This window comes from Macrobrachium rosenbergii, chromosome 34, assembly GCF_040412425.1.
Source record: "Macrobrachium rosenbergii isolate ZJJX-2024 chromosome 34, ASM4041242v1, whole genome shotgun sequence".
In the NCBI taxonomy this organism is placed as follows: Eukaryota; Metazoa; Arthropoda; class Malacostraca; order Decapoda; family Palaemonidae; genus Macrobrachium; species Macrobrachium rosenbergii.
Window position 1 is genome coordinate 10675873 of NC_089774.1, and position 24512 is coordinate 10700384.

The window sequence follows — 24512 nt, forward strand, 5'->3', positions numbered from 1 at the left end:
TGCCTGTTATTTATCAAACTTTTCAGAAGGCAGACACCAATATCTCATCAGTATAAGCGTGAATGTAACATATTTCACAGGATGAATATTCTAGACAGTGAATTTTCTGTAATCTGCACTTGTTACGAGTGCAACATAGAGAAATATTCTGTATTCAGCCATTGTGCATTTCCATTTTATGATAAAAGGATTATAGTTCCTCAGAATGAAAGGTGAGTTTGCAAGGCATCGTCTCGTAAACAGTGATAATTAAATGTCTGTTTATCTATTTAAGAAGGGTAAAACTATACCATTACCCAAACTCCCTTTCCGATCTTCCAGTACGACTTGGTTTTTGCTCTTTGTGGTCAAAATCAGCGTCAACGGGACTTCAAGCACTCATGGTGTCTAGATTAAGTAGTTTTAGGGTCATAAATACATCTCCCACGAAGGTACCGTAGTGTAAAATAGAGGAAGACATATTTTACAGATGTTTGGGACTGGTTTGTTTCACCTAAATCAAGAGGAAGTACGTTTCCTCAGAGAAGCACATCACGGAAGATTCTTTTTTCTTGATATTTCTCGTATAACTTATATATATATATATATATGTAATAAAGTTTTGCCTCAAAATGGTTCACACACACACACACGTACACGTCTGCAACGTCATAACGAGGATTGTCGAGTCGCTCGTTATGGTTGCTGAAATAGAAACGGTAGGTTAATTTGATTAGGTTTTTTCCCTCTGAGTATTGCTTGCGTAGTAAGATAACGAAAGATAAATTTACTGTAAGTGTTCTCTATAGGTAAATTTAAGATCCTGGCATGCGGGTACTGTCAACAGTTTGAACTGGTGTGCCTGGCACTGTCTACAGTTGTAACTGGTGTTCTCTAGTACTGTTTACAGTCCTAACTGGCGTGCTCTGATCCTGTCAACAGTTTGAACTAGTGTGCGCTTTTGAACTGGTACAGTGTAACTGGTGCGCTTTGGTACTGTCTACAGTTTGAACTGGTGTACTCTGTCACCATTCCCCGTGTCTGCCATTCCATCTTTATTTTGACGTTAGGTTGTGATTTCTTTAAAGACGGCTGTGTGGTTCGACCTGAACCACGTCGTGGCCTCATTCTTTCATTTCAGAAATTAGGAAGACATTTTTGACTCTTTCACGAATTCTTCCTGAGTTTTATGTATAGTTCTGTATAGATTTAATCCTAAATATCCAAAAAAAATCAAAGAAAAAAAGATTCTGGAGCCAAACTGTTAAGCATTTAAGGAGTTACTTTTGTATAAAATGATTTCTTTTTTTAGTTTTCTCTTTTTTTGTATATTTTACTGACTTCATGTTCTGTATAAAAAAAAAAATACACTTCATAATTCATCTCATCAAAGTACAGTTTATATTAGTTTCTCCCCACTTTTTTTTAAGTACAATCTCACTTTTAACTTGCTGTTTTTAACCGTCTTTTAACCCAGCGGCTCGCAGGGAACTGTGAACCCGCAACTAAGAAGTTGAGTGTAATGTTTTCATTCATTTTCATCACGATAATTGTACCCGTTACCCAATACTGTGATAGCTCTGTTTCATTGTTATGTACATATATAATCAGTCCTCCTTGTTTCACTAGAGACATCTCTCTGTCTCCCTGCAGTTATCACTCAGAATGTCGAAAGGAAATAGGAAATATTATCGACTTTATCTTTGCACGTCATGCTTATAGGTTAGTGTGCCTTAATGTGCGAGAGATTTGATTTTTTCTTTTCGTCGCGCGCGCGAGTTCTCACCAGTCGTCTCTTGGTTGAGCTGTGATACGCCAGACTCCGAAGGCCGGCGCGTTCCGAACGTCGACGTGGAACTCTTGGAAGACGGGAGGTCGGTAGAAATCTCGCACGTACGAGACAAAACCAGGACCGAGTGACTGTCTTACTCTCCTTTCTTTTATTCAGCACGACGAGGGTTAAACTTCTCGTCTTTACTTTTTATCGCTTCCCCGAATCCCCCCACACACCATTTGTGATACGGCATTATATGCATTCCATGGGTTGCATACTAGTAAGGCCCTCAGCAGCTCATACGTTTTAAGATTTGAAAATCCTGCGCCCCGGACTCGTACTCACTATCACACCGCTATCGATCGATCTTGTCGTATGTACATATTTGAAGATGTTCTGTGAACAGAAGTATTTTTATATAGTGCAAGGCAAAAAATGTTGCAATTGTAATGTCATGCTCTACCCAGAACAAGTAGGTATGTGTAATATGTACTAATAAAATGTTAAACCAGGTTTTGCAATGTTTTATTGTACCCAATGTGTCTGCTGTGACCGTAACAATCTCGATTGTGTCTTGACAATTTGGCTTGCAATAGCAATCTCAAATCTTTCTTTGGAAAGGTTTAATGATTCAAAAAGGAAGAGAATTACAAGCTCTTTATGTGGATGGGCAGAAGGACAGATTACGGCATTGACCTTGGAGTTCGTACGAAGGCTTCCAGATTGGTACATGAGGTCATTGGGCCTTACCTAAAGTAAAGAGGCGCCTCTCTTGCAGACGTAAGAAGAGAGTAGTCGCTCAGAGAAATGGCGTCTCACAAAAAAGTAAGATGGCAGACATTATAAAAACTCGGAAGAAATCGCGGCGAAAGGACAAACGAAGACATTGACCTGGAGAAGGGAACTTTGGTGCTCAGAATGTTAAGTATTAGACGTACAAGTGGAAAGATGGAGACATTATATCATAGCCAAGGACAAACCATATAGAACTGGTAGAATATGTTTAACAAATAATTGTGAGGTTAACAATAGGAAAAAGAGAAACCATACACTGACAAAACCAAGAGTACTGGTTTCAGTAGTCTGTAGGTGGGTAAGACCAGCCATTTTGGGTTAAATGTTAAACCTGTTGATGAATGACAGTAAGTGATTCTTGACACAAAATGCCCTTTATCTTGTTAAAATTTATGAGAATCTGTCCTGCACTTTTAACAATATATGCTGGGAGTTTGCTAACCACTCAACGTATGGGGTCTAAGATTTAGGTCAAACCAACCACGTGCACAGGTTGACCTCGGACGTAAGCATACTGTAGACCTATGAAGTTTTTTATTTATTCCAACCACAAGCAATTGTTCTTCAAAATATGAATGATTCAATTATGCAAATAGGCCCGAACTCTCCAAATATACCATTTGACACAAAATTACAAAGAATTTTTAACGTATATGGGCCAAACTGGTCTAAAAGTCAATTTTAGTGCCACGTTTGCATAAAGTACGATTTTAATTGAGAAACTAATAATTAAAACAAGGCATCATAAAAAAAGAACTCTGGATTAAGACGAAGGAAAAAGGTAAATAAATCGAATGATTATCATGAAAAAATTATGAGAGAATCTCGCAAGTAATGGGAAGAAGAGCTGTAAGTAGTATACATAGGCCTATTTATTTATCCATCCAGTGAATTGATAAATAAGCAGCAGTTAACTGAGGCTCGTAAACAATTCAGTTACAAAAACATAGCGATTTAAATATTAAATTAATAACCAAACTCCTTGCATACGAAACCAAAATGCAATTTAAATTATATAAACAAAAAACTAATCTAAAAGACTATTTCTTCAAAGCACCAACAGTTTATAACCTAAACTTCTATTAATTAATACATAAAATACGAATTATGAAGAATAATATATATATATATATATATATATATATATATATATATATATATATATATATATATATATATATATATATGAACCTAAAAAAATTTCCGTAAACAAAATTATTACAACAATCAACAAGAGAAAACACAACAATTCATTGCATTGTTATTTATATATAATTTATATATATATATAAATAATAATATATTAAAATTTCACCCGAAAAAACAACCATTTTTCATCTTCTTGTTTCCCAGAGAGTTACACCACTTTTCATCTTATCGAGGACGTCAGAGCAACAATGATTCACCAAAAAACAACACCAAAACTCCTTTCAGACCAAATTAAAACAACTTAATTTATGAAATATATATAGATTAAACAATTTAAAGTGTAAAATAAACATAAATCACATAATACATATAAAAACACCTCCATTTTTCTTCTTTCCCAGAAACCTTACGATGTCAGAGCAACAACTCTTTAAGGCAACAATAACCAAACCACTTTCAAACTTAACTAAAACATTTAAAACCATATTTAGGTTATATTTTATGTATAAAACATCTAAATTACGTAAAATATATATAAAAACACCCCCCCCAAAAAACCTCCTTGACTCTTCTTCCTCAAGGTCCCCCATGATGACGTCAGAGCCTCGGTCCCCAAACTAAAACTGTTTGAATTGTGGGATGTGTATAAATTACACAATTTAAAGTATAAAATATATATATATATATATAATATATAAAAAACACCCAAAAGCCTCCTTTATTACTCTTCTTCTTCCCCAATATCCCCATACACGATGACGTCACAGCCTCGGTCCAGAAGGCCCGCGAGATAAGTCGCCCACCGTAATATAAAAATCACAAAATTTAAAGTATAAAAAGTGTAAAATACATATGCATTACATAATATATATTAAAAAACACCCCAAAAAAACCTTCATCACTCTTCTTCTTCCCTAAAACCCCCCATACACAATGACGTCACAGCCTCGGTCCCCAACGCCCGCGAGATAACCCGCCCACTGTACTTTAAAAACCACAAAATTTAAAGTATAAAAAGTACAAAATACATATATACATTACACAATACATAAAAACACCCCAAAAAACCCCCCTTCACCACTCTTCTTCTTCCCCAAAAACCCCCCCATACACAATGACGTCACAGCCTCGGTCCCCAACGCCCGCGAGATAAGCCGCCCAGCGTCATCATTCCCCACACCAGCTCACAATCACATGACGTATTAACGTCATGGGAGTCGCCCCCTGCGTAATTACGTCGACGGAGTGAAGGAATAACATTACGGCAGTGGAATCGCGGAGGTCAGGCGGACAGATAAGGGTAATTATTGACCTTTGACCTCGTTTTAATATGGAGGTCGACGGTGGCCCCTTAGTGACAGCGATCAGCTGATCTTCCCTTTTTATTTTTTGGGGGGGTGAGTTTGCTGTGGTAGGATTTTTGTAGGATTTGTTAGGATTATTTAGCATTTTGTAGGATTGTATAGGCAGTGGGATTGGTCTGTAAGGGTTTATACGTCTTTAGTAATAGATATACTTATGTTTTTGGTTATTGTATGTTTTTTTGGGGTGATTTTGTGGTTTTGTAGGATTTTTAGGCGGTGGGATTGTCTAGAAAGATTATTAGGAATAGGATTATTGTGGATTTTTTGTAGGATTATTATTTAGGCGTAGGTTATATAGGGATTGGTCTAGAAAGATATATTAGGAATAGATACATTTATATGTAGGGTAGCCTATAGGTGTGGTTTGTGTTAGTAGGATTTTTTTGTAGGATTTTGTGAGGTTATTTAGGATTTTGTAGGATTATATAGGCGATGGGATTGGTCTAGAAAGATATATTAGGAATAGATACATTTATATGTAGGGTAGCCTATAGGTATGGTTTGTGTTAGTAGGATTTTTTTGTAGGATTTTGTGAGGTTATTTAGGATTTTGTAGGATTATATAGACGATGGGATTGGTCTAGAAAGATATATTAGGAATAGATACATTTATATGTAGGGTAGCCTATAGGTGTGGTTTGTGTTAGTAGGATTTTTTTGTAGGATTTTGTGAGGTTATTTAGGATTTTGTAGGATTATATAGGCGATGGGATTGGTCTAGAAAGATATATACGTCGTTAGGAATAGATACATTTATATGTAGGGTAGCCTATAGGTATGTTTTGTTTTGTAGGATTTACTAGGATTATTTAGGATTTCGTAGGATTATATAGGCAATGGGATTGGTCTGTAATGCTACATACGTCATTAGCAATAGAAATGTCTATGTAGGTTAGGTATGTTTTATTTTGGGGTGATTTTCTGTAGGATTTAATAGGATTATTTAGGATTTTGTAGGATTATATAGGCAATAGGATTGGTCTAAATGCTGTATACGTCATCAGTAATAGATACACAAATATTTATATAGGGTAGGCTATAGGTATATTCGTATTTTTTGTAGGATTTTTTGTAGGAATTTTAAGGATTTTCAGGATTTTATAGGATTACATTGGCTACAGGATTATTCTCCATAACTATATGCATCATTTAGAATATATACACACCCTATATATATGCCACATTTGTATTTTTTTAAATTAATATATTTTTTTAGGATTCTTGTAGTATTTTATAGATTTCCTATAGGTATATATACCTGTGCTTTATATAGGCTACAGGAATATTCTATAGAACTATTTACTTCATTTAGAATAATATTAAATAAATATTGTCTTATTAACTATTTTTTTCAGGATTAATTTATCATTTAGTATTTTTGTAGTATTCTATAGGATTCCCGTATCTGTATTATATAGGCTACAGGATGATTCTATATAACTGTATAACTCATTTGTAATGTTTTAACGTTAAGAAAAATCTATCAATTTAGAAATATTCCATTTTCCTCGATTTGAAAAAACCGTTAGGCTAGGCCTGAAATTCACGGAGCTCGACCGCAGTCAGCCCAACCTACCTTGACCTACGCTTTCGTTACTGATCGCAGGACGTTGAGTCTCGTCTCGTGCGTTTAAGGTTTAAGAAGGTTTAATATTTGCGTCATTTCAATTTCATTTCCTGTACTTCTTCCTAATGAACACCATATTCTTTGGAAGCTTAAATTTTAGGTCAGTGGCCCCTTTTTAATAATAATAGTAATAATTAGCGTTGAGGCGAATGTTATCCTTTTAATAATAATAATAATAATAATAATAATTAGCGTTGAGGCGAATGCCACACCGGGACACACCCGGACGAATGTTAAGTCCTTTCTCTTGTACGACGTTATGCGTTTGTACTTCCTTTTATAAATGATAAGCATTATTAAGCTATATTTATACATATATATAATTAACTCCGCACTTTATTGGACTTCCCTACTTATCAGCGACCATATTACGACTATTTTCCCTAGGCCGCCACCCTACATGTGATACAGTTTTAGATATACCTCTTACATTGAATGTTGAGTGTAAAGTGCAGGTTAGATTGGGTTAGGAACTACTTTGAATTGCTATTATAGCTATAAGTGTTCTAGAAAGTATTGAAGTGCCGTCTGTATTACAGTGGACCGCGCCTATTCGCGGATTTCTCTCCGTGGAAATATATGTACACATTATTAGTGGAAAATTCACCTATTCGTGGTATTTTTCCTAGAGAAATATTCACAAATTACTCTATATTTTCATATTTTCGTGACGAAATGCATTTTTTTTTTTATAAAACTATTAAAATATTCAGGTACAAGCATTTTTAGATTGGTTTTTGGTGTTTGATCTATGAAAATAGGTAGTTATAAGTGTTTTTAGAAGGTTGTCAAGTATTCGTGGATTTTAGCTATTCACGGGGCGTTGCGTTATGCATCCCCTGCAAATACCAGGAGTCGACTGTACAAATAGACACACACGATCGTCAAAATTGACAAAGCCCAGAATTTTCATCAACATTTAAGTTTAAATCATAACTTGACGGCCAAAATATTGCATTATCAGGGACGAGAATTATTCAGTTGTACACAGGCTATCTTAAGTTGTTTGCGAAACCAATTATAAGAAATGATAAAACTACATTTTCTCTTTCAGGGCTTTCCATACAATTTTGCAGTTGGGCGAGCTTGAAAACGCTTCAGCGACATGGCCGAAAAACCACCTCCCTATAACCCCAATGTTGGCTATGGACCGCCAGGTAAGGCGAAAGGGTACTTGTTTTAATGACAGCAAATAAATTGTCTTGCCTTTTTTGTGGAATATAATGCATGAGAAACTTCACAATAATCTTTTGTATCATTTTATCAATTTTATTTATCTCTTATATTTAAGAGACCGTTCCAAATGTATGCTATTTGAAAGATTGCGTTTTTCACATTGATTGTCAAAGATTAACATACTGCAATTTGTGTATGAAGGTATAAATAGTTTTGTAAATTTTATATTTGAGACACTAATGTACTGTTCTGTGGTAGGACTAAATTGTAGAACAGCCAATCAGTTAGCTTACCAGTCACAAATGCTGCAAGTTCATTACGCTTGATATCAGTATTTGTTCAAAATCAGCGTTGACCAATAACTTGTACTCGTTACAGGTACCAGGAATAATGTTAAGTACAGCTTATTAGCGAGGAGACAAAGCTTTCAGATACATAACACGATTCTTTCTGCACGATTTACATGTACCAGTGCCTACAATTCGCTTGGTCGGGTGTTTAATAAGTGTGCGTAGTTGCAGTGTCGGCCCCTAGCTGCAACCCTTTTCGTTCCTTTTACTGTACCTCCATTCATATTTTGTCTCGTCCATCTTACTTTCCACCTTCTAACAATTATTTCATTGTGCAACTGCAAGGTTTTCCTTCTTTTACGTCTTTGTAACCTTTTACTCTCAATTTTCCTTTTAGTGCTGAGGTATTACTGTTATTACAACCTGAAAGATTTATCATTTATGGTAGGAAAACTTCATATTGTCAAATGTATCAAATGCTTAAATTTAACAACGTTTTAGCAATTAATTTCAAATCGCTCCGTTCAAGTCAAGTGACACATCAATCCTTACAGCAGGTCCTCCACCCCCGTACCAGCCAACACCCCCTCCCCCTCCTGTCGGCTTCACCGCAACGGCTCCCACAAGCAGCACCACCTTCGTGAGTCAGCATACCACGTACGGTAGCATTCCCGTGGTCGTCCAGCCCGTGCATGCCACCGACGTGATCATTGTGGGAGGTTGTCCAGCGTGTAGAGTGAGTGTCTCGTTAGTTTTTCATTTTTGTCTCTTTTTATCTGGTTTTGTATTTCGTCGTATATATGAATTGGAAAGAGATGTTCTGCCAATAGTCTTTTGGACTGATGATCGACCTTCCTTTTACGTTATGCTTGCAGATTAGTTTACCATAAACGAACCGAGTTGAACAATTGGTCCCATAATCACTCGACTGAATTACCAAAGTTTTGCTGAAGGTTACCGTAGATCAATATGATGGCAATACATGTAATGTACTGTACCATATTTGGATACAGTAAGCAGAAGTTTCATTTTTAGTTGTACTGCTTGACTTTTGCAGATGGGTGCTTTCCTTCGAAAAATATTTTGGTCTTTAGAGCTTTTTGGTTGTCAGGATTACGGATGAGAGATTGTAAATCTGTATTGCAAATAACTGATGCAGTCTCTATCATTATCATTTAATATAATTTGTTTGGGATGAATCTTGCCAATAGGCGAGCGGATATAAGTTATCTTTAACAGTAGATAGGTACCCAAATAATAAATTTTATGAAAATTCATATAAACAGTCTGTTTAAAACGTTTAACTTTTACCAATACTGTAATACAATTATGGATTTTAATGAATGACAATTTAATCACGTCATTGTGAGATTTTTAGCGACGGAGATTGTGTTCCAGGCTAATCATCGTCGTCGTATTTACAGGTCGGCGTCCTCAACGAAGACTTCACACTGGCCGGACTCTGCTGCGCTTTCTGGTTCTTCCCCATCGGCATTCTCTGTTGCCTGGCCATGCGTGAACGGCGATGCAGCAACTGCGGCGCCGTCTTTTCGTAGCCTGGCTTGGCCCCACGAGGCGGATGCGTAGAGTAGATGAGACTGCAGTCTGAAATATACGTTTTGTATAAGAGTATATGATATATATGCATGGTAAATACAGATATTTTAGCAAGCACAATGTGTGAGGAAGATTCCGTCAAGGCGTAAATAGGGGCGGTAGATTCATTTATTCATTCACTATGCTCCGTCAGTTCCCGGTCGCCGTGGACGTTACCATAAGATATATTTGCTTTATTCGTGGGTGTTGGAATTTGGAAAGATTTTGAGTTTTGTAACGATGGAAATGACATAAACAACATGAGCCCTCAAAGAACTTTTCCGATTCCTGCAGACGTCCTGATCTTTCGAAGAATCGGGCAGCTGACCCCTTTGCGTTGAAATGGATCTTTGAGGGCTTGATTTAAATATATATATACTGTTCTCTATTCACATATATATAGTATTGCATTATGTTTTTGTATATTTTTGGAATATCTACGTTCATATTTGTTTGTGGGCTTGAAATACCGTGTCTTAGTTTTTTTTTAAGCCTTATATTTTGTTCCTTTGTGTGTATGTGTATGTGTGTACGTATGTGTGTGTGTGTTACGAGTTAATTTTTAAGGTTGAAGCAATATATAAATGAAGGTTGATCACAAGTAGACATATTTCCTGAATCTTACCCAAGTGGAAAACTACCGTGCTTTGTATGACAGTTAATGCCTCATCTTATCCCCGTTGTAGTAGTAAGAAAATGCCTCACTTAAAATTTCCTATGGTAATCTGTTTTCCATTATTTGAATTCCCTTTTTTCATATTGTAGAAAACTGTTGTAGCTTGTGATTGTAGTTGTAGGCCACGGTTCAGTGCTTAAGGCCAGATTATTTTTGTAATTGTTCAAGTAGCTTGGTATATACGGTTTTGGTACGGAGTAATTAGACAACAAGCAATAGTTGACATTTGCAATATTCCTCGGAAAGTGATACGTTGATTTTAGAGACTTTTACAATAGACTGAAGAAAACTTATTCCTTTTTATCAGTACGGTGATTCGTAGAAGAACGACAGTGACTGAAGTATTTAATTTTACCGATTAGAAACTGTAGTTTTCAATGGTGTCGGAATTCTGCGTCCTGTGTCGAATTTGTTTCATTGCTGGATTCTGTTGCGTTGTATTTAGATTCCACGCCTAGAGAGAGAGAGGTACCTTAAGTATCTGCACGTAGGAATCGAGTCTGCTGCGACTTCCAGTAGTCAAGGTTGCATATTCAGTCAGCTGGTTATTCCAGGATAGTTTACGGTTGACGTACGTCGACCTAGATTTTCAGTACACGAAGCAGCTATCGAGATGAACGAACTTTAGTATCGCATCACAGATTATTTGTAGCGAAGGTTTTTCTCATATTCACTCAGTGTGGGAAAGGGTTGCTCATCTATGCAAAATACCACAGCATGTAATCAAACTTGCTTATTTTACAGAGAATAGAAGCCAGTTTTGAATTGCTACTTTTTTTTTTTTTCATGTCACAATTTTCAGTTCAGTCGTTTCTTCGTCTGTAAATTGCGCTTACGTGTCAAGTGAAAATTGTTGTTCATACTTCAAAGTTAACACTGTCAGTGTTTGCCTAAGTGTTTTATATATGCATATTCGAATTTAGAAGGATACCACCTGTGTAGTTTTGTTCAAGGTCAAACATATGATCATTTGATTGTATTTTATATATCTTGTAAAGAATTATCATTTGGAAAGGCTAAAGGTTGTGTGGAAGATAACAGTTGCATAATTACTGCGATGAATACTTTATGAATATGTTCGCGAAGTCGGCAGATTGGGCTATACCGTAAATTCATTACGGTTACAGTAAAGGAGTTTCCCTGACAATTCAGACCTGTAGGTTGAATTCATGGTTCAGTAAATTAAAGAATCGGTTGTAGCTTATGCCAGGGTTTGGTTGTCGTCGCTCCGAGCAGATTTGTGTGGTGTATTTTTATCGGTTACTGTTATATGGTGCTACATTTCTTGGTCTGCGTCCGCATTTAAAATCAGCCTGTTGGAAAGACCTCTCTGCCATGATTCTCGCCATTTGCCAAGCCTCAGTTTCCTGGTGTGTTGTTCGGGAAGAAGAATGATGTCGTCGCTGGCTCTCGTGGGTTCTTACCGTACTCGTTTGTTTAGCTTTGTTTTTCAGTGTCATTTTTCTTGCAAGAACGGTAAACTGCATTTCAGTACAATGTAATAAACCCTGATTTTTAATGATTAAAATACTTCCTTTAAACGGTGGAAAATTCTCTTCAGTGACACCGGAAATTAAAGAAGGTGTTGGGATAAATTGCAAGATGATTTTTCTTTTGATTGTTAAACTGAAAAGCAATCTATTAAAATAAACCCTGGTGTTAAAGGTACTTCTTACAAATGTATAAACCTGCAAAAACACTTCGTCGTTGAATGCATTACTGTATTGCTGTAATTGTAGGTCGGATAATGTAACTACAGAAGTTATTCTCTCTTGATTACATGACCTTACTGTTATTATGTGGCGTTGTTTGACTTGGAGATGTTTTGTAGTCTGCTCATTTCACTCTTTTAACAAATGCCATGAAAGACTATGTAAATTTTGTGATATTTTATAAAATACATGTCTAGTTACAGCCTTGCTTTTCTTTCCCCAGGGTCAAGACCTCGTACGGTTTAAATTCTGTAAAGTTAAATGAGATTGTATGTCTTTAGAATTGTATTTCATATGACAGGAATTGTACAGTGGTTAAGGCAGCCACTGTTTAAGAAACAATGTTTCTCCATGACAGGTTTCAGTAATTTAAACACTATTCCTTTTAGTTTTTCAGGCAAGTTTTATATTTACTACTTTTGTAAAGTTCATTCTACTCCGGCGAATGTTCTTCAAGAACGCAAGTAGCGTTTCCTTAGTCTGCGTTCAACCGAGACGGTCCCGACACGTAGTGAGAATGTGTGAGGAGCGGGTTGTCAGAAAAGCACTAAATTAGTAGATATGCAAGTAGCAGGAACGAAGAGGTAGATTAGAACTTATACAAGACAATAGAGTGGAAAGTATTCATTTCACGTCTAGTCCCGTGAAGGGGATGAGTTTATGTAAGAGTAATGATAATTGGATTAAATTAAGTAGCTCATAAACCGTTCATTGAATTGATGATGAAGTTGACATTTTCCTCCCTAAAACGGTACGGTAACGGAATGGTTGTATGCTACTACAAATGAGGTAGTTTATACACTGTTACAAATATTGCAGGGTAGTTTAACCAGACAACAGGGTTGATTTTTGCGAAGGACCTCCTTCATGTTTGACAGGTGAAGAGTGAGGGAAAATTGGACAGTAGTTAAAGAAGTTGGAGCTCTGTTAAATTTGAAGAGGCACAACGTAGCTGGCCAATAGCATCCACATCTCGCCATATTGCAGATGGTGTTCGATAGTTATTTGAAGTTTGTTGCATGGAAGATTCGACTTGTTTGCGATGCTAACTTGTATGTTGATTTTAAGGTTATTTTCACCACAAATTGTAACTTTAAAACTATATCTCAGGTAATCTTTTGAATGATACAAATGACTTAAATGTAGAAAAATACTTTTATTTCACTCATCATTGCTATACTAGACTAATAATGATTATATACATAGGGTGTCATTCTCCAAGTAATATCTTATACACTAGTAAATCTCTAATATCTACTAAAATGATCATGATAATATTCAAAATGTACATGTAATTTTCTCCCAAGTCAGTCACACACTTAAATAACCTATTAATATGTTTTAATGTTTAAAAATATTTACAGGTTTGATTCAGAAATATTTAAAATGTGTTGAACTCCATCCAGGTTTAATGCTGCGCATACAACTATTGATTAAAAAATGCTTTTAATGTTTTGGTGAAAGTGAGGTCGATGAAAGACACTTCAGAGATGATTTAAATGGTTCTGAGGAAAGAGGTCGTCGTTTTAAAGTTGGAAAACTTCAAATGGATTTTATATGCTTGTCCTGTATCAGTTTTCAAGTTAATGTTGCTTAGATTTTTGCTGTTTCCTGTCAATTGCTGCTCTAAAGCCAATCGTTTGAAGTAACGTTGCAAAAACGCCGAGTGTGATATCATCTCTTAAAGTTACCCCTCAAGATCTGTTTCCCCCCTTCTTGGCACTCGGCACCTCTCGACTACTCTGGCGAGTTAAATCTGAATTCTTTCAAGAGGGATGACTCGAAGTACGGGGCCTGCCTCCAGAGTATTTCCTCGCCGGACTCGTTGTGCAGCAGGCACACTGTGTTGACGTTGTAGTGGACCCTACGTAGCACGTTCTCGATGCTCTCCGTGTGCCCGTGCATCTTGAGCTGGTCGACCAGCGTGTCTATGTACAGAGATCCTGTGAAGAATTGGTGGAGATTTACTTAGAATATTTTTTTAACATTCAGCTTTAAAAATTAAGGTAAAACAACTGTATGATGCTTAGAACTTTCAGGTTTTAATTGAAATGTCCTCGTTAATCCAGCCATACAGGTAATATTGTATTTCGAAGTGCCGTTATTTTAGCTCTGAAACTCGAGGTCAACTTGACCATACCTTCGTTCCCCCTCGAGGCGTACTGGTACCACATCGTCGCGTAGGATATCAGCGTGTCCGCGTAAGTGTTGATGTTGCTGATTTCCGTGTAGTCCGCGTACTTCTCCTGCCACTCTGGGCCGGCCGAGGCTCTCCATCCTGCCGAGTCAGTTTGGGTGGGAACGCCCTTTGCGTCCAGATCTTTTGCTGTAACGTAAGGTTGTTCAGTTGCTAGTAGTTCAGCCTTACGTATGCTGTTCAGTAATGAACAGGGACCCCCCAGGGAGTTTTATTAAAGTGAAAATCAGGCTCTGTGAAATCTGTTCCCTCTATCAAAGCTACTTGAAAAACAAGAGTTAAGAAGTCTCCATAAATCAGAAGCAAAACATTAACTGAGGATTATCCCATGTCAGGCAAGAACATTTATATTTTAAAATGATTTTTCTACTCTCGACTGACAAGTGTAACAATATGGAAGAGTGAATCTAGCTCGCAGTAAAGATAAGGAAAAGCAATGTCTATGACCTTGTGAGATTTTATCAGGTAATATAACCTCCTGAATTTATCTCTACCTAGGCAAGGCTGGGCCAGTACTACTTGCAACAGTTATAGCTATAATCATCCTGTAATTATCAGTTACAGATCTTTTAATTTTTCTGTCCCATATGAATTTTGAGAATTGTCATTTGCGCTGTTCCGGAAATGAGCAGGATAAATTCGTCAAAAAATCAAAAGGCATCTTTTTTCTTTGCGTATTAATACAAACTTATTTCGTGGATTTTTGTAAAAGATGACTTTCAGAAATACTTACATGTAGAAGAGACTCTCGTCTTCTCCTTCTTGACAGAGCAAGCCTGGATGAAGAACAGTTTGGGTTTCTTGAAAAACCACTCGATCTGTATGAAGGGGTCGATGAATTCGCGCCTTCTGTGAATGCAGCTGTCTTTTAGGGTGAGGTACGTCTTGTCCCCGTGGCCCATGAAGAAAACTACCAAGCTGTTGGGCAGAATAAGTGTTAATCTTCAAAGCGTGTACTGGTGTATTAATTATCTTAGAGGTCTTGTATTGATATTTCAAGAATTTTCAATCACAGTGGCCTGTACTTTGGATGAACATCCAAAGTAGATGGCCCAAAACTGTGTTTACTGTATGTTAAGTGTACCAGTGAGACGTTCTTTGCAATAACATGAAGGGGACTTCGCTTACCTGTCATAGAACTTGTTTCTTGCATGCTTCAACTTATTGACGATGGACTTGATGTCCTCGGCCGTCGGGTCAATTTTGGTGAACACGTCGTACTTGTAGGTCTTCTCGAACAGCTCCTTGACCCTGAGGACGTCCTTCTGGGCCCCATCGCGTCCTTCGTTCACCGTGAATATGAGGCAGAGGCCGGGAGGACGCGAGGCGATGGGGTATCTGTCCAGGACATTCAGAATGAGATCCAGCTTGGGGTTGCTCTTCCTGTCGTTGCGCGCCATCTCCTTCAGCTGCTCGAAGATGAAGATGAGTTTGTGCGTGTAGAGGCGGTTCAGCATTTTCTTGTGCATCATGAGAAGGATCAGGTAGTAGAAGGCTGCGTCCTTGAGGCCCGCAACCTTCTCCAGCGGCTTGAGATCAATGCGCTGCGTCAGAATCCTCTTCGCGTCGTCGTCACCCTTGACGTCCTCCGACTCGCGCAGAACCTGGGGCATCGTGAGGGGGACGGATTGCAATGACAGATGAGTCGCATTAACGAAAAGTCTATTAACAAAAAGCATTTTAGACCTATGCTACTTTTTGGAAGGTATATTTAATACCTGTATCATGGAAATGTACTTGAGTGAAAACATATCCATTTTGATAATTTAACATCGAATGCGGGAATCATGTGACGCACATTCCAACTCCGCATGAAAAGCCACCAAAAACATACCTGGTACATGTGGTAGACGTCTTTCGGAGTCAGGTCATCGCAAATCTTCATGATGATCTTGTTTTCCGCGTAAACGAAGAATGATTTCTTGTCGTAGCCGGTGGTCCCTTGCCGCACGGGAATCTTCTTCTGCGAGATGATCATCCCGTACAGGCTCTTGATCTGCTCCGGGATGGAATGCCCGAACATCTCGAATATCTCTGTGAACGCGAGGATCTCTTCGTCCTCGTCGTCGAGTTTCTCGTCCGTGTCGGAGAAGTTGCTCTCGAGCGTGCTCGGTCCGGTGCTTATCGACTTTTCGCAGGCGCTTAGCTTGAGGAGGCGGAGCTGCATTTCTCGCAGTAGTGGGGTCAGAGACTTCATTTGCAAAACTTGCTGTTTGCATGAAAGAAACAAGTTAGTTTTAACTGATGTGAAGATCAGATGTAGGTTTGGTGATGTTGCTTATACAGTATAATGCCATATTGTTTATTGACTGGTAGAAGGGTTAGCAGTACAAATGTTGAACGAGGGAATTTAATATTCTTCTAAGAGTAAAGCCGCCATATTTCCACCTGGCTGTCATGATATTTTAAGATATTCATTTACCTTACTCTTCAGGTTCAAGAAGAAATTTTTATATACAACGGTGATAAATAACTTTGTGTCAACAACTAACTTTAAGAAAACTGCCAGTGACATAAATACCTGGATAAATAATCAGTCCAATTGTAATAATAATAACAATAATATAGTCTTGTAGAAGAAGCATGAGAGAGGGATATAAAAATTAAGAGCTGTGACAAAGATAAAACTTTTGTTCCCCCAAAATACATTGTTATCCTTTGAGCTGTTTCATTGTGCTTTGATAATGAATAAAAATTAAGAGTTGCTTTCTTCCCAGAAATAAGATAAAGTATGAAATCTTACAAATTCAGTACATACATTAGATTTAAGCATTATTTACAAGGAAAAATTTGAATGAGAGAGATTCCACCATTCTCTTAAAGAAATAAAAAAAATGATAACTACAAACTACAAAAGTAAAAGTGAAGAATCATTTACCCACTAATGTACCAAGTATGGCTTGAATTAAATGGGCAGATAATGGTCACAAACCCATTAGAAATAATGATAATGACAACAATGATTGAATATACAAAGCCTACAGAAAAAAATCCCCAAAAATTGTTAAAAAAAATACTGTTTTTCACTTCTCTGAAAGTGTACTTTTCCCAAGGACTCTCAGGTCACAAAATGGTAATAGTATCACTTCCATGCTTTCTTGTCCTTGGCAGGAAGGTAAACAATACAATAGGAAGTTGGAGTAGGCTATATTTCAGTACAGGCTAATTGACCATTGTGTTGGTGTGTGTATTACTGAAGAATTTGACTTTATTTAATTTAAAGGTGCATAAATTGACTTGGGATTATCATGGTAATGTAATTTTGTCTTATTGTTGTTAATGATAGCGTACTAGTTAATATACAGCTAGTGTTATGTAGGTTCAGACCTAACTTCATGTACTTAGGAATACTTATAATTATGGTATTTAATCTCTTGTCTGGCCTATAGATTTTAGGGAAAATATTCCATGAGAATGTGATATCATATATTCAGTGTCGTATGAATATATTATCAAATGAATTCACTTGATAAAAGATTGAACAAGATAACGATAGTGTCTGCAGGAGTTCCGCGTAATTCGGGGTAACTGACACTTTATCACAATTCCAAGAGAATTACAGTGCGGTATGAAACAATTGTGTGCCTGGCTAATACAGGCGTTTATGTTAAGGTATCATAAAATACTTTTGTCAGCATGGTGCAAAATTGCCATATGCTTGTCCCAGGCTGCCCATATGTGTATGCCAGTTCAGATATTTGTACTTTTGTATTAATCCCTGGGATAGCATTCTCTTGGCACGGAGAATTTAGTCATCTATGCTAATTACATGCTTGTGTTTGTGAAAGTAAACTTAGGTGGTGCAAAGTCTAGGGATTAATAGGCTGTTCCCATTGGCAAGGGACTGCTATTTTTCATTTCCTAGTTCAAATAGGGAGTTGGTTGTCTTAAATTCTCTTTGTACAAGATAAATCAAAGCTGTAGACAGGTAAAATAGATAATTTCATAAACAAAGGCATAAAAAATACAGAATAAAAGTAATACAATGGAAGAGATTATAGAATAAGGGGTAAGTTAACAAGATATAGGAGTTATTCATCAAGTTAGTGACCCTTAAAGAGAATCCCCACTCACCTCAAGTTTTTCCAGACTCCTTGTTATAGAATCGACCTTGACTTCGAGGGTCAGCTCGCCCCTGCCCACCATGGTGCCAACCCCCATGGCACCGCCGTCCACGAACTCGCTGGGACGGGACGCGGGCCTGTGTTTTTCGCTCCCCTCGGCCTGGCAGAGGAGAATTATGTAAATGTTTAGGCTTATCTGGTGATAAAAGAGGTTGTGTTTATGAATCAATAGACTTAACAGATGAATTTTTTCATTGCTGTAGCTTTCTTAGCTTATTCAGGTCTTGTCTAAAATCTTGTGGATCAATTTAACAGTCTCACATTAGACTGATTTTAAGACGAGGCCATTCAAATACTAGAATAGTAAGGGGAAGCCACTTCTGAGTTTGGTTAGTCTAGGTTAATGTAGTAATGTTTCCACAGCATCAGGTTGTGCAAGGGTGGCTAAAGATGTGTTCATTTAACGCAGTGGCTCTTAACTTGGGGTACCTGCGCCCCCAAGGGGTACGAAACCTTAAACCTCGTGGTACAAGACATGATAGGCAGTGCAATGGTACTGTTTATTTACTGTAAATTTATCATATGTTTGTACTGTAAAGGAATGGTAGGCCTAAGGAGTGGTGTAAAAAACCATAAATTTCAAGTACCATACAAGTATGAACCAAGACTTGATGGCTTCAATACATGAAGATTTATAGAAGTGAATATTATAAAATTTATATTTCAATTGAGATTTTTTTCTCTTAGTCTAAATACTATACAATCCTTACCCTATTTGGATTGACAGCCAGGAATATCATTTTAGGCAAATCCTCCAGTGGAATTTTGTTGAGGAACCCTTGATCTGGAAAAGAAAGTTAGTAGCTCTGAAAATTGCATTTAAGTTAATGGCATCTTTTGAGTTTTTTTTTGTAAGTAAGGTTTCTCATAAGAGCGATATACTTAACTTTTAGACCCCATTGCTTGATATTTTAGTATGAAAGGCTAAATAGAAGAATGAGAAATCTATGTAAGAGGTATTTTATTTTATATTTAGGTATAATTTACACTTTCTTGTAATGTAAACGTGTTCAGTGTATATATATCTTGCTCAAAACAATCAGATACTTTAAATTGTCATATGATTATGAGTTGCAATGAAGACTTGTACAATGCCCTTTATCAGTAACAAAAGCTAACTTAGTTTTAAACGTAATAAAGATTTATATCCACGCAGTAAGTTGATGCAGTCAAGTCAAGAGGTATAAGCAGGCATTTTAACGCAACAGGAGACAACATACCATCCTTAACCTCATAACAGGGAAATCAGAAGCTGTGAGAAAGTTCTACGGCTTGAAAATTGTTTAAAGAAGAATATAGACCTAATAACAATTTAGTCAGAAGCTGTAAAAAAAAAAGTTCTACGGCTTGACAAATGTTTTAAGAAGAACATAAGCCTAAAAAGTTTACTAGTTTCCACAAGCCATTGAATTAAAACCTGTAATACACTCTGTCACAGTACTCGCATTAGAGCTCAAGAAAATTCGTATTCCTGCTGATAAGGACTCAGATAAGAGTTCACATGAACTTCGGTGGCTCAAGATAAGATAAGGGTTGGCCAAATTGAACGGCTGACAAAGGTGTTGTGGTGAATCATCGTTTTTATCAATTAATTATCAGGGGACAAACGTAACGAGTTATCTGATGGCACAGAAACGTGGCTCGGGCTTAGACTGACGAGCAATGGCGTGATTTTAGCAACATTTTAAAACATTTTAAAGGGTTTTTAGGTCTGCAGAGTGGATGGTTTTGTTAATGGGATTGGCAGTTTGGTTTTGATAGTTGAATTGAGAGTTTGGTGTGGTTTTATATATATCAATTTGAGAAAATCATTATCACTGTAGTTATTAGCACTATTATTACAAAAAAACAGCCAAAATTGAAGAATTATAATAAAATTGTGATGAAACTAAAGTTGCACACATATATACAAGTCAAAAGCATTTAAGAACGTTAAAATGTTGGATTAAACTTTATGCTTTTTGTTATTTTAATTTATATATATATATATATATATATATATATATATATATATATATATATATATATATATATATATATATATATATATATATATATATATATATATATATATAATTCCTGCATATATTACATTTATTGTTGCTGTATTTTCTGCAATGGCTGTTATAAAATTGTATTGATTATATTTCAGTGGAATTTTAAAAATACCATTTGACATAATATTAGTAAACTCATAAACACAGTAAATCCACATACACAGAATTGTATCTCAGTGAGAATTATTGAAAAACAATTGATGTTAGTATTAGTAAATTAACAAAAATGTTAAATTCATGTAAATTAATCACATGTTATATATATTCAGTGACTTACACCACCTCTCCATAACTTTTCTCAAGTTCACTTGTCTCTTGAACCGTCCATTTGTGAACAGAGTTTTGAGCTGTTCTGTAAACTCCTCCATGTCGAAAGATTCCTTTTTCTCCAGCATTTTTTAAGCGTTTCGTAAATTATTTATGTAAAATATATTAGTTTTAGAAAGATTTTTATGAAATATATTTTAGATTTTCCAAGACACTTAAATGTTGCGAAGAACGCGCCTTCAAAACTTTGAAGTTCACTGCGTTAGTTTCGGAGTAGTCACTTTTTTATATATATTTTTAACGTATAGAGAAGCAAAAACTGCTTTAAATAACTAAATTTAAATAATTAAAGAATATTTAAATAGATATTTAAACTAAATTCATAGAAATTCCCTCAAAAAATCAATTTAAATCTCAAAAATTCAAAACTATTCACAAAGACCAACTCTTGGGAACTGAAGACAGGGTTTTCGGCGCGCGTCAATTTATTGCCCTAGGCCCTAGGGTGACCAGGGGCCGATATGAGGGGGTCCTCAGGGCGTCTTATGTCCGGATACGGATAACGAAGACGGTATACGAACTTCCTTATCATGAAACAAAAGAAATCCGGGTTATTTCGCGTTATGTTTCTCGTATTATCTACGGAATTATCTTGTCTTGACTGATAACTCAATACAATATTCGTTTTTGATCGTGTTTGTTGTGACATGAAGAAGCTCTAATCTGATTAAACGTTTCTCTCTCTCTCTCTCTCTCTCTCTCTCTCTCTCTCTCTCTCTCTCTCTCTCTCTCTCTCTCTCTCTCTCTCTCTCTCTCTCTCTCTCTCTCTCTCTCTCTCTCTCTCTCTCACACGTATGCATGACTGTTGTTATCAACATTCAAAAATTTTACTTCTACAAACTTATAAATAGTCTCTCTCTCTCTCTCTCTCTCTCTCTCTCTCTCTCTCTCTCTCTCTCTCTCTCTCTCTCTCTCTCTCTCTCTCTCTCTCTCTCTCTCTCTCTCTCTCTCTCTCTCTCCTTCCTTATTGTGATATTTGCGTTATTTTCACCTTATCTGAAATTAGTTTATACATATATTAATATATTTAGTCCACATAATTCTTAGTTTAATTATTCACAATACATTAATTATAATATATTTTAGTATATTTAGTTTAATTCCTCATTAGTTAATTTAATTTTGAATCTTAGTCTCACCTACAGCAACGAAATTCTTGTAGAAACTTTTCGCAGTACGTTTGTGAGTCACGAATTCTTCCGTTAAACTTTATCTTTTACGTCATAAACACTTCAAATTCAGTCGTTTTGAATATTCAAAGTTGGTTCTCTTACGTGACTTCATTCTCATTTCTTTCAGTGAGTGATTAATGGAAGGCCAGGGGATATTAATTTGAATATACATTAACTTTTAGAACGAAGTTATTCTTGGATAAGTTGAAATGGAGACTTAGTTTTGAGTTTGTGTCTCTAAATGAGACATTTTTCAGTGTCTAAAAAATTACTTTTGTTCCATTTTTCTTGATTTGGGATAGCCAATAAACTGGTCACTTCTGTAGGCCTATGGTAAAAGAATTTAGACCCAGCCTTGTCCCCAAATGAATAAAACAGCTTTAAGACAACAAGTAATGTGACCTTTTACTTGATTTGTGCTTGATTAGGCCTATGGTGAAAGAATTTAGACCTAACCTTGTCCCCTAAAAGAGCACAAAAATCTTAAAACAACGAGAAAATTTGACATTTCCCTGATATGTGCTTGATTAAGCCTATGGTGAAAGAATTTACACCTAAATTTGTCCCTAAAGAGAGCAAAACAATTTTAAAACAACGAGGAATGTGACCCTCGCTTAATTTTGGTGCTAGAAGCAGATTTGCTTGTGTTATTTGTTGATAATTTCTAAAACACAAGTCACCAAGACTTTTCTTGAGCACAGTGAAACTGTCCACAGCCCTACAGTCAAGGATATGATGGAACAGAATCCTACTGTACTTTGCAGCACCGTACTGTATTGATTTATAAGCTAACTGTACAGTGACGAACAGTTGTAATCGACCGCATAATCAATGTTACATTTCAGTTAAACACTTAGAAATTAAAAATGAACTGAGATCAATGCCTGAAGTATTGTAAAGTAGTTGAAAAATTGCCTTAAAATTGTAGATTATTTAGAACTGACCAGTAAAAATTGGCTAGACACTAAATTTGGTTAATAATTGATAATATTACCTCCTTTAAAAGGTAAAGTATTAAAAAGTAGTTGAAAAATTCCCTTAAGACTACAGATTATTTAGAATTAACCAAAAAACATTGCCTAGACCCTGAATTTGGTGAATAAGTTATAATATTAACTCTTTTCAAAGATAAAATATTAAGATCAATGCCTAAAGTATTGAAAAGTAATTGAAAAATTGCCTTAAAATTGTAGATTATTTAGAACTGGTCAGAAAAAATTGGCTAGACACTAAATCTGGTTAATAATTGATAATATTAACTCTTCTAAAAGGTCATAAAATGTGATGATTATGGACTGAAGAATGTTGTTCCTGCATTCAATAACTCTTAACAAAACTTGGCGCCCTCTGGCAGCCCAAAACACAAACATTGGCGAATTCCGAGGGTTTACACAGATCTACACAGGTTTACACAAGTGTATTCTTACTATTTGCCAAGAGCAAATCACTGTCTTGTCTCTGCAAAGGTTCCATCTTGTACTTTCCGATTTTTAACACTGAAGAAAGGGTGGGGATTGCTGTCAATTTCAATGGCTTTTTTGTTTTGTCCCTTATCTTGTTTGTGTCAGAAAATGCCCCTTATCTCTTTCGATAAGTTATCTTATCATTGTAAAAAAAAATTCTCTTGGAGCCTGAAAAAATAGAGCTCAATACAGGGATGCAATAGATATATTATTGATTTGAAAGACGTATATAAATGATAAATCATTTTGGTGAGGATTGATATATATTGATCTATAATATAATTTTGCACTTAAATGTATTCTATTATTCGAACCTTTGTCAAGAATATAATCATTGTTAAATGAATTCAGTTTATGATATATAAATCTACCCAAATCTTCATTTTTAAGGTTAATTTTACCAATTTTCATTAAAAAATTAACATAAGTTTACCGTAAAACATTCTTTTACTAATTTTTTTGTCAAGAACATAATCATTCACAGATAAATTCAACTTATAATAAGCCATTATATAAAAAATCTTAATTTTTAAGCTTATTTTTATCTGTATTAATGATAAAATCGACTAATAATAGATAAAAATCTGAGTAAATCTCAATTTTATCTATTTTCTTAACAAAATTGACATTTCTACTTTAATCATATCTCTGCAACCTGTGGCTTTGTTTATTATGACGTATAAACAAATTCCTCTTCTTTAAGTTTTCTTGAATAATCCTGAACCTCAAGTTTAAAAATACTAATATAATTTCAAAAAATTATTTGATTTCAGCTTTTTCATAATATATTTTACGGGTTCATCGTACCCCAGGGTATAGTTACCCTTGGGGCACGGGGGGGAACTCAATAAGCTTTGTATATTGAAATTTTGAACCCTTCTGATGTAATGAATGTTATGTTTTCGATATTTTTCCCAAAATAATTCATATTTCGAGTTTTTTTTATTTATTTTATATTATAATTTTAACCAAAATAACTATTCAGTGTATTCAGTTAATATATAGATCTATATGTGTCTTTCTATAGGCTAAAA

At 35.9% G+C, this 24512-nt stretch overlaps 2 protein-coding genes across 4 annotated transcripts; one reads left to right on the forward strand and one right to left on the reverse strand.

Annotated features, from left to right (window-relative positions):
* Positions 1–4804: 4804 nt before the first annotated feature.
* Positions 4805–12340, forward strand: LOC136856199 (membrane protein BRI3-like). Of its 2 annotated transcripts, none has more exons than XM_067133895.1 (4): positions 4805–4997; positions 7743–7845; positions 8712–8890; positions 9579–12340. In XM_067133895.1, the coding sequence occupies exons 2-4, from the start codon at positions 7794–7796 to the stop codon at positions 9708–9710; spliced, it is 363 nt and encodes a 120-aa protein (XP_066989996.1). In that variant the 5' UTR covers positions 4805–4997; positions 7743–7793; the 3' UTR covers positions 9711–12340. The 2 variants fall into 2 exon arrangements, with proteins under 2 accessions (XP_066989996.1, XP_066989995.1); XM_067133894.1 differs by having other exon boundaries at positions 4810–4997; positions 8709–8890.
* Positions 12341–13274: 934 nt separating this feature from the next.
* On the reverse strand, positions 13275–23552 carry LOC136856198 (uncharacterized). Of its 2 annotated transcripts, none has more exons than XM_067133893.1 (8): positions 23443–23552; positions 19170–19243; positions 18410–18559; positions 16170–16544; positions 15464–15939; positions 15069–15253; positions 14279–14464; positions 13275–14081 (listed from the first exon to the last, which is right to left on the reverse strand). In XM_067133893.1, the coding sequence occupies exons 1-8, from the start codon at positions 23486–23488 to the stop codon at positions 13876–13878; spliced, it is 1698 nt and encodes a 565-aa protein (XP_066989994.1). In that variant the 5' UTR covers positions 23489–23552; the 3' UTR covers positions 13275–13875. The 2 variants fall into 2 exon arrangements, with proteins under 2 accessions (XP_066989994.1, XP_066989993.1); XM_067133892.1 differs by lacking the exon at positions 23443–23552 and adding an exon at positions 20794–21240.
* Positions 23553–24512: the final 960 nt, after the last annotated feature.

Bases quoted from the DNA above. Each gene is read 5' to 3' on its own strand.
- LOC136856199 (XM_067133894.1), top strand. From the start codon at position 7,794: ATGGCCGAAAAACCACCTCCCTATAACCCCAATGTTGGCTATGGACCG. The intron at 7,846-8,708 runs GTAAGGCGAAAG...CAATCCTTACAG, and splicing joins TGTTGGCTATGGACCGCCAG to CAGGTCCTCCACCCCCGTAC. The intron at 8,891-9,578 runs GTGAGTGTCTCG...TCGTATTTACAG, and splicing joins GAGGTTGTCCAGCGTGTAGA to GTCGGCGTCCTCAACGAAGA.
- LOC136856198 (XM_067133892.1), bottom strand. From the start codon at position 20,911: ATGCTGGAGAAAAAGGAATCTTTCGACATGGAGGAGTTTACAGAACAG. The intron at 19,244-20,793 runs GTAAGTCACTGA...TTTCTTTTCCAG, and splicing joins AAAAGTTATGGAGAGGTGGT to ATCAAGGGTTCCTCAACAAA. The intron at 18,560-19,169 runs GTAAGGATTGTA...CTCCTCTGCCAG, and splicing joins TGGCTGTCAATCCAAATAGG to GCCGAGGGGAGCGAAAAACA.